The sequence below is a fragment of the Ambystoma mexicanum genome, chromosome 12, assembly GCF_040938575.1.
Source record: "Ambystoma mexicanum isolate Mex_15411 chromosome 12, UKY_AmexF1_1, whole genome shotgun sequence".
Classification (NCBI taxonomy): domain Eukaryota; kingdom Metazoa; phylum Chordata; class Amphibia; order Caudata; family Ambystomatidae; genus Ambystoma; species Ambystoma mexicanum.
Genome location: NC_090936.1, coordinates 528,001,917 through 528,012,444, shown reverse-complemented (window position 1 = coordinate 528,012,444; position 10,528 = coordinate 528,001,917). Strand labels below are relative to the sequence as shown.

Below are 10,528 nucleotides of genomic sequence, written 5' to 3'. Positions count from 1 at the left end.
CATGTCTCCCTGCACGTCTTGCACCTGAATGATAGCAATAACCTTCTCGCAGCGGTCCAAGATGGCACCCCGGCGCCTCTGAAAAATATAAAAAACACTGCACAACACCTCACCATAGGATTTAGAAAATTCATCCACATCACCCCAAACCTCAATGAGCTGGACTGGCTACCTCTCTAAGCACTCATCATGTTTAAAACAGGCTGTATCACCTACAAAGCAGCCTCAATCAAAACATCCCACTACCTGGATGAGAAATGCATTATCTCTGAAGTGCAACACAGCACCAGAAGCCACAACATGATCAGGATCAAAACAAATAGCTAAACACGGGGGGAAAGTAGTAAACTGGCCTTTTACTGCTACGCACACAGTCTAAAGAACATGTTACAAATGTAGATCAGACTAGACATCTCCATCCTTCATTTCAGGTAGGGTCTGAAGACCCTACTCTTCAAAGAGCATCTTACTAATTGCAGAAAGTAATGTGTGTATATGTGTGTAGACATGACATTTAATGAACAGCTTTTGTAGAATTTGTTTAGGCAGGTGAAACTTTGAGTGAACCATGAGATGAGTGTTAACTCTGTATATATCTGTATTTGCAGATCTTCTGCTCCTGAAGAAGGGGTTATTCCCCGAACCGCGTAGAGCTTGAAGCTGTATTCCAACGTTGGGAGTACATTTCTTTATCTGTTTTGTTCTGATTTCCATGCTGGCCATATGTGAAGCCATATGATATCTGTTTTTCTGGATTCAAGCGAATATATGCTGTTATTTACATTTTAACCTGATATTTCTGTATATAAAAGTTTAAATGCTCTGAAAATAGACTGATTTATTTCAGTATGTAAGGTGTGCAGGAGACGGGAGTGTCTTCAAGTTTAGACACTTTTTGTTTTATTTTCATCTTACTAATTGCTCATCACTCGATTTAGGCCTACTTCTCCCCCTGGAACTCCTCCTTTTTTTGACGCTTCCACCCATTCCAGCGGCTCTGCTAGCCACACATCCTGACGCAATACCTTGGCTTCATTCCCATGAACAGCACTTCATTGCTTCCCAGCGGTTCACTCTTTATAAACTCCATATAAATCCAATGAAAACACCCATGCATACCTACATATGCACGTACGCATACGTTTCTTGGTAGTCTAAATGGCACAGACGATTGAACATGTGCATATTCTTTATAACAGAGTCATTTTAAAGATGGGTTTCCTTCCCACAAACAAGTTCAATAAATTAGAACGAGTCTTGTCTTAATAATCATTCCTGCAGCCATTTCATGTCACATTCTTAAAGAAAATATTTTTCTGGAGAAAGCTCTGATGAGGGCTTCTTTCACCTCCTGGTTCCTCAGGCTGTAGATTATTGGGTTCAGTGCTGGCGCCACCACAGCATATATAACAGACACCACCTTGTCCTTATCCCCTGCAACATTAAGAACTGGCCGCACATATGTGTAGATAACGCCTCCATAGAACATGATAACGACCAGGAGGTGAGAGGTACAAGTGGAGAAGGCTTTCCTTTTGTTGGCAACTGAGCTAATTTTTAAAACAGAGGACAGTATATTCATGTAAGACAGCAAAGTAAGAAAAAAGCAGAACATTCCAAGAAACACATCAGCAACAAGTATCACAATATCATTTATACGGGTGTCAGAGGAAGAGACTTTGAGGACTGGTGGGATTTCACAGAAAAAGTGGTCCAGTACAATCCTGCCATAGAAAGACAGCCTTGTGATGAGTCCAGTGTGGATACTGGAATTCAGCAACCCACAAAACCAAATGATACCCATTATGAAGACACAGAACCTCATTTTCATTATGCTTCCATATCGAAGAGGGATGCAGATTGCCACATACCTGTCAAGGGCCATTAGTGTCAAAAGGAGCAGCTCTGTGCCCAAAACCGATGACAGCAGGAAAAGTTGTGTGATACAGCCTCCGTAGGATATGGACTTTGTCTCTGAGATTAGGTTCTCCAGCATCTTGGGGATGGTGGAGGAAGTGCAAGATATGTCCAAGATGGCGAGGTTGGCCAAGAAGAAGTACATGGGTGTATGCAGGCGTGCATCTGCACCTATTGTAATGATGATCGAAAGGTTGCCAAACAGAGCCATCACGTAGACCAGAAAAAACAAAGTGAAAAACGTGGACTGTAGCTGTGGGTGACCTGAGAAGCCCAACATGAAGAACTCAGAGGCAGGGGTCTGATTCATCCCTTCACTTGACATTTGAGGAGTCATTTGAATATCTGAAAGAAATGACACAGGTGTTGATATAGGTCATTGCTGTGTGGGGAAAGCTAGGGACCTCATGACAAAATATTGTTACATATTGTCAACTCATTTCTTGCTTGGAGATGAACAAGATGTGCTTTATCTTTTAAACCACTCACACCTTTTCAGTTCTTCAAGGTAAAGAATAATTTTCAAAACTAGTGACTGCATTTCATGTACATTGACATATACATTGCTGAGATCTAAGAGTGATCAAAATTATCCTTTTAAAATTCTAGTTGGTAAATAGGGCACTGGGGGTTCTGGAGATGATGACAGCCAACTGGGCATTTTGCTGTACTCTAGATAACATGTGAGCGTAGCTTGTTAGAGATGTATTTGTGTACATCAAGGCTAGGACATATCACTTCAAAATCACTATTTCAAAATTATACTTCATAATAGATCAACTGAATAACACAGGGATGACCCGAGCACCTGATTAAGGCTGAGTGGGACCAAGAAGCCAATGACAACTGTACAGTAAGGGAACTCAGGTGAACACGAGGATATGTTCTGCCTGACTGCATGCAGGTGGGCATTATAATAGCATACGCATTTGAAATGCATAATGCAAAGAGTACAATGGTCCAGAGACTGATCCTTTTCAAAACACAAATACACATTTACTAAGACATGCAATGCTGCAAAGGCAAGGGCGCATACAAATAGGGACACACATCACAGAGAGCACCTATATGTTAATTTGCAAAATGGAGTGATATAAAGTGCGTGCAGATGATGAATTTTAAAATAAGACGTGCTCATTTTTTAAGTGATGTTCTGCTTACATTAGACACTCTCGCAAATGAACGGTCACTGAATATGCAAGCAGCCTGTTTGCCAGCCTTCACAGTGGATCTGCTAAGAAGGCACCACAAACTCCACAGTGCACACCTTTTACTGTTAAAACTCTGAACTGTGGACCTCTGTGATAAAGTGTTGGGTACATGTTTAGAGGAGCACTTCTCCTCATCACCCATTGATAGTGAGCCACAGACCACCCATCATATACTGCTTCCTCGCCCAAGAAAGCAAATCATAAAACCCCAACAGCTCACCAACTTCATGATCCCCAATTACAGCAGCCCAGTTATAATGGGATTGTTCTCGACTGCTGACCCCTATCCTTTGATCCTACAAACCTCTTCTGTGGTTCACTGTCAATGGATGATTAGGATACGTGCTCCTCCAAACATGTACCAATGTAGTCACTAGCAAACCACACAGTAGAAATTGGAAAATTCGGCTGTATTGACATATGTTTCATTCCCTACTTGATGTGGCTTCCAAACGGTAGCACACATTTCAATCAAGCAGTATGTCATAATTATATCTATTAAAACATTCTGCTGCTGTTTGTACAGGTAACAAGAAAGATGCCGTTAGTCGTTTTTTGATTCTAAACGCAGACATTGTCATCCCTAGATTGACTACTGTGATGCTGGAAATGCATTGGAGGGACAGGGCCTCCATATCCTTGTCCTTTATTGCTTTATCATGTATGTTCTGACTTGTTTTCTGCACAGTAGTTCATGTGGGACTCCTGGCGGTGAGACTCTTCCTCTTTTTGGTTGTGGTGAACAGACACTTGAGATTCTCTAGTGGCTCCCATGGGTGGGAGTACAACCCTCAACTCCTAGTGTATGTTTCTGGGCACCTGTGTGTGGCCCACAGAGCAGGGTATGGGCTGGTGGCAGCTCCATGCTGAATTTGACAGGTGTTCTGAATGCCCTCCATTTTGGGATACCCAGGCCCTGCCATTGGAATCCATTGATTCCTGATGGGAAACAAGATGGCCCCTGTGGCCTCTTGCTTTCTATCGCCTGTTACCTTACTTTTCCCAAAGTTCTGGGAAGCCCTTACTCTGTCCCTTCCCCCTGACTGGCTGTTGGGTGGAAGTTCCATATATGTTATTGTGGGGGAAATCCAGGCCAGACTGGCTGGAGCCTTCCCAGTGACTGTATGTTGTGGGCACACCCTTGGGGTGGGACCTTGGTTATTGGAGTGGATGACCAATATGCACTTCTTGTTATGGGTGTCTAGTTTCTTGTATGTGACACAACGACTGAGCCAGCCCTGCCCGAAACTGGTATGAATGCAATGTGTAGTGCTGAATGGCTGGGTACATTTCCCAATACACATTCCTTGTTGTGAGTGTCTGAGAGGGAGGAGAATGGCCTGAATGCACTGTAAGCCTGATTGGCTGCCTGACTGCTGAATGCCCTTCTGAGTGATTGGTTACCTGAGTGTAACCCAGTAGAATGAATGAGAGTCCAAACAGTATATCTGGGGGTCTCTCACTGCTAGAAACCATTCAGAAGCTGAAGTTGATACTTGATGCATACTCTCGAAGCCGAGCCAGAAGAAGAAGGTGAACCGCTGTTCCCTTTGTTGCAATCTGAAAGCTGCTGTGCCTTCAAGAACTGATCCAAGAGAGGACCTGGATAGGAGACCTCTTCTCGAACTACAAGGGACCATCGCTCACCAGCTGATCTTTGCCAAAGCTCCATGGTAGACAAACCTACGAAAGGCTGCCGTCCAGAGAAGGGGACCGCCGAGGAGACCAAAGAGAAGCACCGGACAGCCGTCCACCGTCGCTGACCGCTGTCACCAACTGCCGTCACCGACCAGAGCCGCAGTGCTCCCTTTGCCTAAGACATTTGATCCAAGGACTCCCTTGTTCATTATTGTCCACCGTTTTCATCCTGCTGGAGAAAGACAAGGTCACCGACGACTGAGGAGAATCCACTGGTGGGTTTCCCGCCCCCCGAAGACCTCAGAGACTCTGACGAAGCTACTGAAGGCAGCCGTGGTCACATCCCCTTCGTCAATGCCAGACGCCGACGACCCAACGCCCTTGCTGGGCCAAAGTTCTTCATTGCCTCTTTGCAGCAACAAACACTCGTCATCGAGGTGCACTGCACGCCTCTTCTGCACAGGATGTTCACAAGCTTTCCTCAAAAAAGCCCCGCAAAGATCGAAGCTGCTGCCTCCACAACCACGTTTACCTCTTTCTTCACCGAATCTCGATGACCTGCGGCCCCTGCCTTTAAGGGGGTGCGCTCAAGAAGGGCCTGTCGACGACTCACCGAAGAACTCTACGAAACCCGGTGGTTTGAGGCAGTAGAACTTTTATAGAAGGAGATAAGACTCTAATAGACAATGTATAGACTGGGCTTGTAGTACATCTTTATTTACTGGTTGCCCAGGTGGGGGGGATCCTCATACAGAACTGGGCCTAGTGGTAGGGGCCCAGTATTCTGCCAACTGTAAACAACTTGTTTTCCTCCTATGCCTATGGTTGATATTGTTTTGCTGTGTTGATTCGTATGCTATTTGAAATGAGTACAGTTGATGCATTTTAATGGAAGCAGAGTAATATTGGTACTACCTAGAACTGTACATATTTACCATTTTAGAATTGTCGGAGCACAAAGTGAGTTATTGTGATTGTGTATATAACCTTGAATCTTATTTATATGAAGACTGTGTTTTCACTTACATAGTGTGTGGTCATTCCTTTGTGGGTGCTTGGGAACTACAGTGTACTTAAGAACCAGCCCACATCACCTGCTGAGAGCTAAGCCTTGATTGCTCGACTACATTACCAATAATAGAGACTCTTTTCTGGGTTGTTCTGTGTCTCTCCTCTGCCATTTAGAGAGCAGGGGTACAGACGCCCCCATCCGGTCTTTACAACTACCTCTAACAGGCCCCTGCCAGGAGGCTACGGGTGCCATGAGGTTGTTTGATTCCCTAATATGAAACATACAAAAAAAAGATTGCTGACTCTCCAGGGCGTCCTGTGTTAAGATGTTAATCCTATGTGCTTCTTCTTTCTAGCCAACCATACCTTTGCTTACGATAATGATTTGTTATTTATATAGACTTTCGCCAAAGCACAATACATAGAACATATTTACATACATCTATCATCCCAACCGAAGTTGGGACTCATTTATCGACCTCAGAAGGATGAACGGCCGAGTTGGCGTTGCCGGGATTCTAACCTGGGGCCTGCAGATCGCACATAAATCACAGCAGCGAGCTCTCTACTCGATGAGCTATCTTATGGGCTTAAGTTTCAAAATTAGGCTTTGTAAAACTATTAACATCTTTCTCCAAGTATAGGCTATTTTAGGTGCTTTTGGACGCTACACAAACGATACTGAAGGAGAGGTTCAAACCCAGCTCACAGCCTACACCCTTTCCTAAATCCAGTGTTAAAAATGCAACATCACCATCTAAGTCCAGTGTTAAAAATGCAACACCACCAATGCCACTGTTATGAGGCCCATACAACTGTACATAAGTTTAAGCAAATTGGGGCACATCAGGATATGTCCGTTTACACGAAAGACTCTAGGACTTCACCCTATAACCTGGATTATGAGAATGTAATTATCAACACTGAGGTTTGGTCAAGAGCAACTAATATAAAAAAACATGTTTTATGTAAACAGTGGTGAGTGTCGCTCCTTTTATTAATCAATTCTTTTATTTTGAAACACAGTTCTCAATTTAAAAAATCTACGTCAAAAGTTAATGTGTCTACCACCAAAACGGACATGCAACATAACATATATGAAGAAACAATATATCAATCTAAACAAAATCCTACGGACAATCTTACATATATATAGTAAAGTACCAGTTAAATACCTGAATTCTTTTTACATATGAAACATCACATGTATATTCACACACCAAAATGTTTCTGTCTTTCTTACAAAAAGTAGACATTAATCCGGGAGACAACTCTAATTAATGACCCAGTTTTTGGTGTACAGTTTATAGTCTATTAATAGTGAACTCCAATAATTAGCATACAATATTTCATTACAGGTTCCTTAGCCACACAATCTTTCAACATTTGTTTTACAGGATTTGCAAATGATGTACAAATCAACCAAGAAATCATGTACATCTTTTTATCAGATGCATAGATTAAATTTCCCTTTGGATAAGTTCTTAGCCATTGCATGAATAGAATGGGAAAAAATACCATCTTCATGTTTCTGTGGTGGACCATTGCAACATAAAAAACCCATATGCATATCACAGTGCTAATAGTGCAAATGTAATGACAAAAGTGGAAGTGTTCATGAGTGTAGTTCAGCAGCAGTTGCTGTATGTCGTGACTGCTTTAAAGTTTGTAGTCCCAGCATTGTTCGACGGAGTGCCAGTGTGTTGTGGACTACTGGGAGTCCTTTTTCGGTTATGGTGACCATATTCTATGTGCCAGCAGGAAGTAGCAGGGAGTTCTTTTAAACCCTGCTTGGTGCCCAAGCGCACGGAAGTGCTCTGAAGTGCAGTTCGGCTGGAGTCGCTGCACGGAGTGACTGCTTTAAGGTTAGCTGTACCAGCATTGTTCTCTGGAGTGCCGGCATGTTGTAGACTAATGGGAGTCCTTTTTCTGTTACGGTGACCATGTTCTATGCAGCAGCCAGGAATTAGCAGGGAACTCATTTAAACCCTGCTTGGCACGGAAGTGCTCTGAAGTGCAGATCAGCAGTTCAGCAATTAAGCAGAATAAGGTGAGAGTCACTGTTTTCTGAACCCACTGACATGCCAGTTTCTCTCAGAGGTGCAGTACAAATATACGAACTGAGAAGTAAAGATTGTGTGGTAAGTGCATCCACCTCAGTTCCTTTTTCCTCTAATTTGAAATGGCACTGGTGCTCCCTTTGCCAGGCTCTACCCTTGTTGACTTAGTTACAAACACTATTTGGTTAGGTGACCTGGTAGAAGGTTGCCAGGTCCCATCCACATGTGGGTTAGGCACCCGGATAAAAGAAGGAAGGGAAAATGAAGTAACCGCAAAGATTACCTCCTTCTTTGAATTGGTGCTTAAGGATTTAAGATCTAAGCAAGACATTGGGGAAAGGAGTGAGGAGCCAATGCATGATCGATTTCCGTTTCAGATGTGGAATATTGCATATAAATACAAGTCAAATACAGTGATCATTATATTGATACCCCTCCCATTTTTGAAGAGTTGGACAGTGAGGATAGCAAGTGCTCATCTGTTTCTTCGGCACATTCTTATCGAGGAGGTGAGTTAGCATCGTTGCTGAGACAACCACAAAATAGTGATTCCTCTGCCATAATTGCTCTGAACAGTATTTTAACAGACCTTGTAGCATTATATGAGAAGATCCACTCTGAGGTAAAATTGCATTTGTTATTGCTGAGAACAATTGCTAAAAAGCTTGATAAAACTTCAAAAGCTGGTGTGTCTGGGGTGGTAGCAAAATATGTTACTGCTTTTTTCAAAACTTGGTGGACACTATACCCTCACTAGTACGGTTGCAAAATGTGACTGCAATCTTGAATCTACACAATCAAGGTAACTGTGTAACTGTAATGAGAGCGTCATGGGGAATGAGTCTCTAGTTGGGCCGTTAGCGCATTTTTTCAAGAAGGTGGACTATGTTGCTTCTCCTGCTACAACAGACCCGATTGTTGACATTATGGAAACTCAGGTGGTTTTGAGGCCTATCCTTATTGATATAACTAAAACTCAGAAGGATGAGGGGGAGCTACAAAAGACAAATAGTATGAGTACTGCCTCGGATAAGTCTCATGTGTCAATCCCAGTGATCTTTTATACAAATAAAGTATCAGGGAAACAATTGAAGAAAACAAAAATCATGAAGTGCAAAATAAATAAGGATAGTTCATCTAGGACATTTATGAGAAATGTAAAAAACTGATAGAGGGGAGGTGGTCCTGAGATTATTTAGGCAGCACCTGCAAGTTGCAACATGGGAAATGAGGCAGTTACTCCGGGGTCTGGCGGTCATGAGGCAAGAGTATCTTTGGAATTAAATGTTCACAAAGACAAGGACATTAAGCTACTGATTCAAGATCTGGGGGAGAAATTACAGTCAGAGTTAGCTTTAATGTTGCAGAGCAGCATGAACAACATACGTTATTCTGTTCTAAATCATTGCAAACTGCTGGTATCACTGTAAGTGATTCCCTCAAAATAAGTCCTCCTTGACACAGAGCCATGATATTGAGTTATCACATAAAATTGCATTGACATCGACTAAAGATCCATTATCAGAAAAAATAGAGGAAAGGGGTCATCAGAGTCCCATTTTCCATGTGTTAATTATGAGACGAGATTAAAATCTAATACCATTTAGTGTGTTACAAGGTACTCTGTCCTCAACTAATGAGTCATGGAAAGAACCGGTTTCTGGGTCACAGGTTTTGAAATGTTGTGGCTAAAATCACTTTTATGAATGGCAACAAGTATCACAAGTCGCCCCCAAAAAATACTATTGGAGTACATATTATGTGATACTTGCCCTGTACACCTGAATCAAACAAATGTACTGGCCCTGTTTACTGAAATACCTAATCTAAGTACTATATCCTCTAGGGATATAGTAAGGGTCGAATGTATTGAGGGTGAGAGATTAGACTTGGTTACCATGGACATATCCTCTGCAATAGTTTATGATATCATTCTAAGAGAATCATTCCCATAAAGACAGCTGGGATATGATAATACATCATTTGCTCCCAGATTGAATAGATCTATGGGAATATAGGGAACTTAGATCAGGTTAATATATTCCAGGACGTGGTAATAGCGATAAAAGATCATACGGATTCAGGGTGGCATATTGAATTGCTCCCTCCATCTAAAGCTACTTTGAGAGAAGAGGATTGATCATGGGTATCTAGAGCATTAAACAACAAGGTTGTAAACTCATTGTTGAAACTGTCTCATCACTAGTGAAGCTGTTAGGATATGGGTTTTGGCTAAAAACCGTTTCAACAAGGTGCTCGATCAGAGATTTTGCTATTATTGATTTGCAAAATTGTGCCTTTGAGCAAATAATGAGGAGTCTTGTCACTTCAATTAAACACATACGCCGACATGTGTTTTGACCCAACAATGGTCTTTTTCAAGGCTGTCGTAATTGTACAGGATGTAATGTACATTGTGGTAAGTGAACATAACACAGTGTAATTGGAAGCCAGGTGAGTAGTGACAAGTGTTCCAATGTGAGTATTCAGAATTATTGTGATAATGGTACACCGATGCGAGAATGAAGCAGTTGTGTTTATCATCATAGCATACATGTATAATGGGTGACGCAATAAGATAAACGTGTGCATGTGTTGTGACTGAGTGAGTGGGATTGTTAGACATTTCCAGTTCAAGCATAGTGGTTGGTCACATGGAAGGAGGTGAAACAATAAACATTGAGAAACAAT

The 10,528-nt window shown here is 42.2% G+C and overlaps 1 protein-coding gene across 1 annotated transcript; it reads right to left on the bottom strand.

The window, feature by feature from the left end:
- Positions 1-1,291: 1,291 nt before the first annotated feature.
- Positions 1,292-2,227, bottom strand: LOC138514513 (olfactory receptor 13A1-like). The gene has a single exon (XM_069629985.1). It carries the CDS (start codon positions 2,225-2,227, stop codon positions 1,292-1,294), a length of 936 nt encoding a protein of 311 aa, XP_069486086.1.
- Between the last annotated feature and the right edge of the window lie 8,301 nt (positions 2,228-10,528).

Coding starts and splice junctions, on each gene's coding strand:
- LOC138514513 (XM_069629985.1), bottom strand. CDS start 2,227: ATGAATCAGACCCCTGCCTCTGAGTTCTTCATGTTGGGCTTCTCAGGT.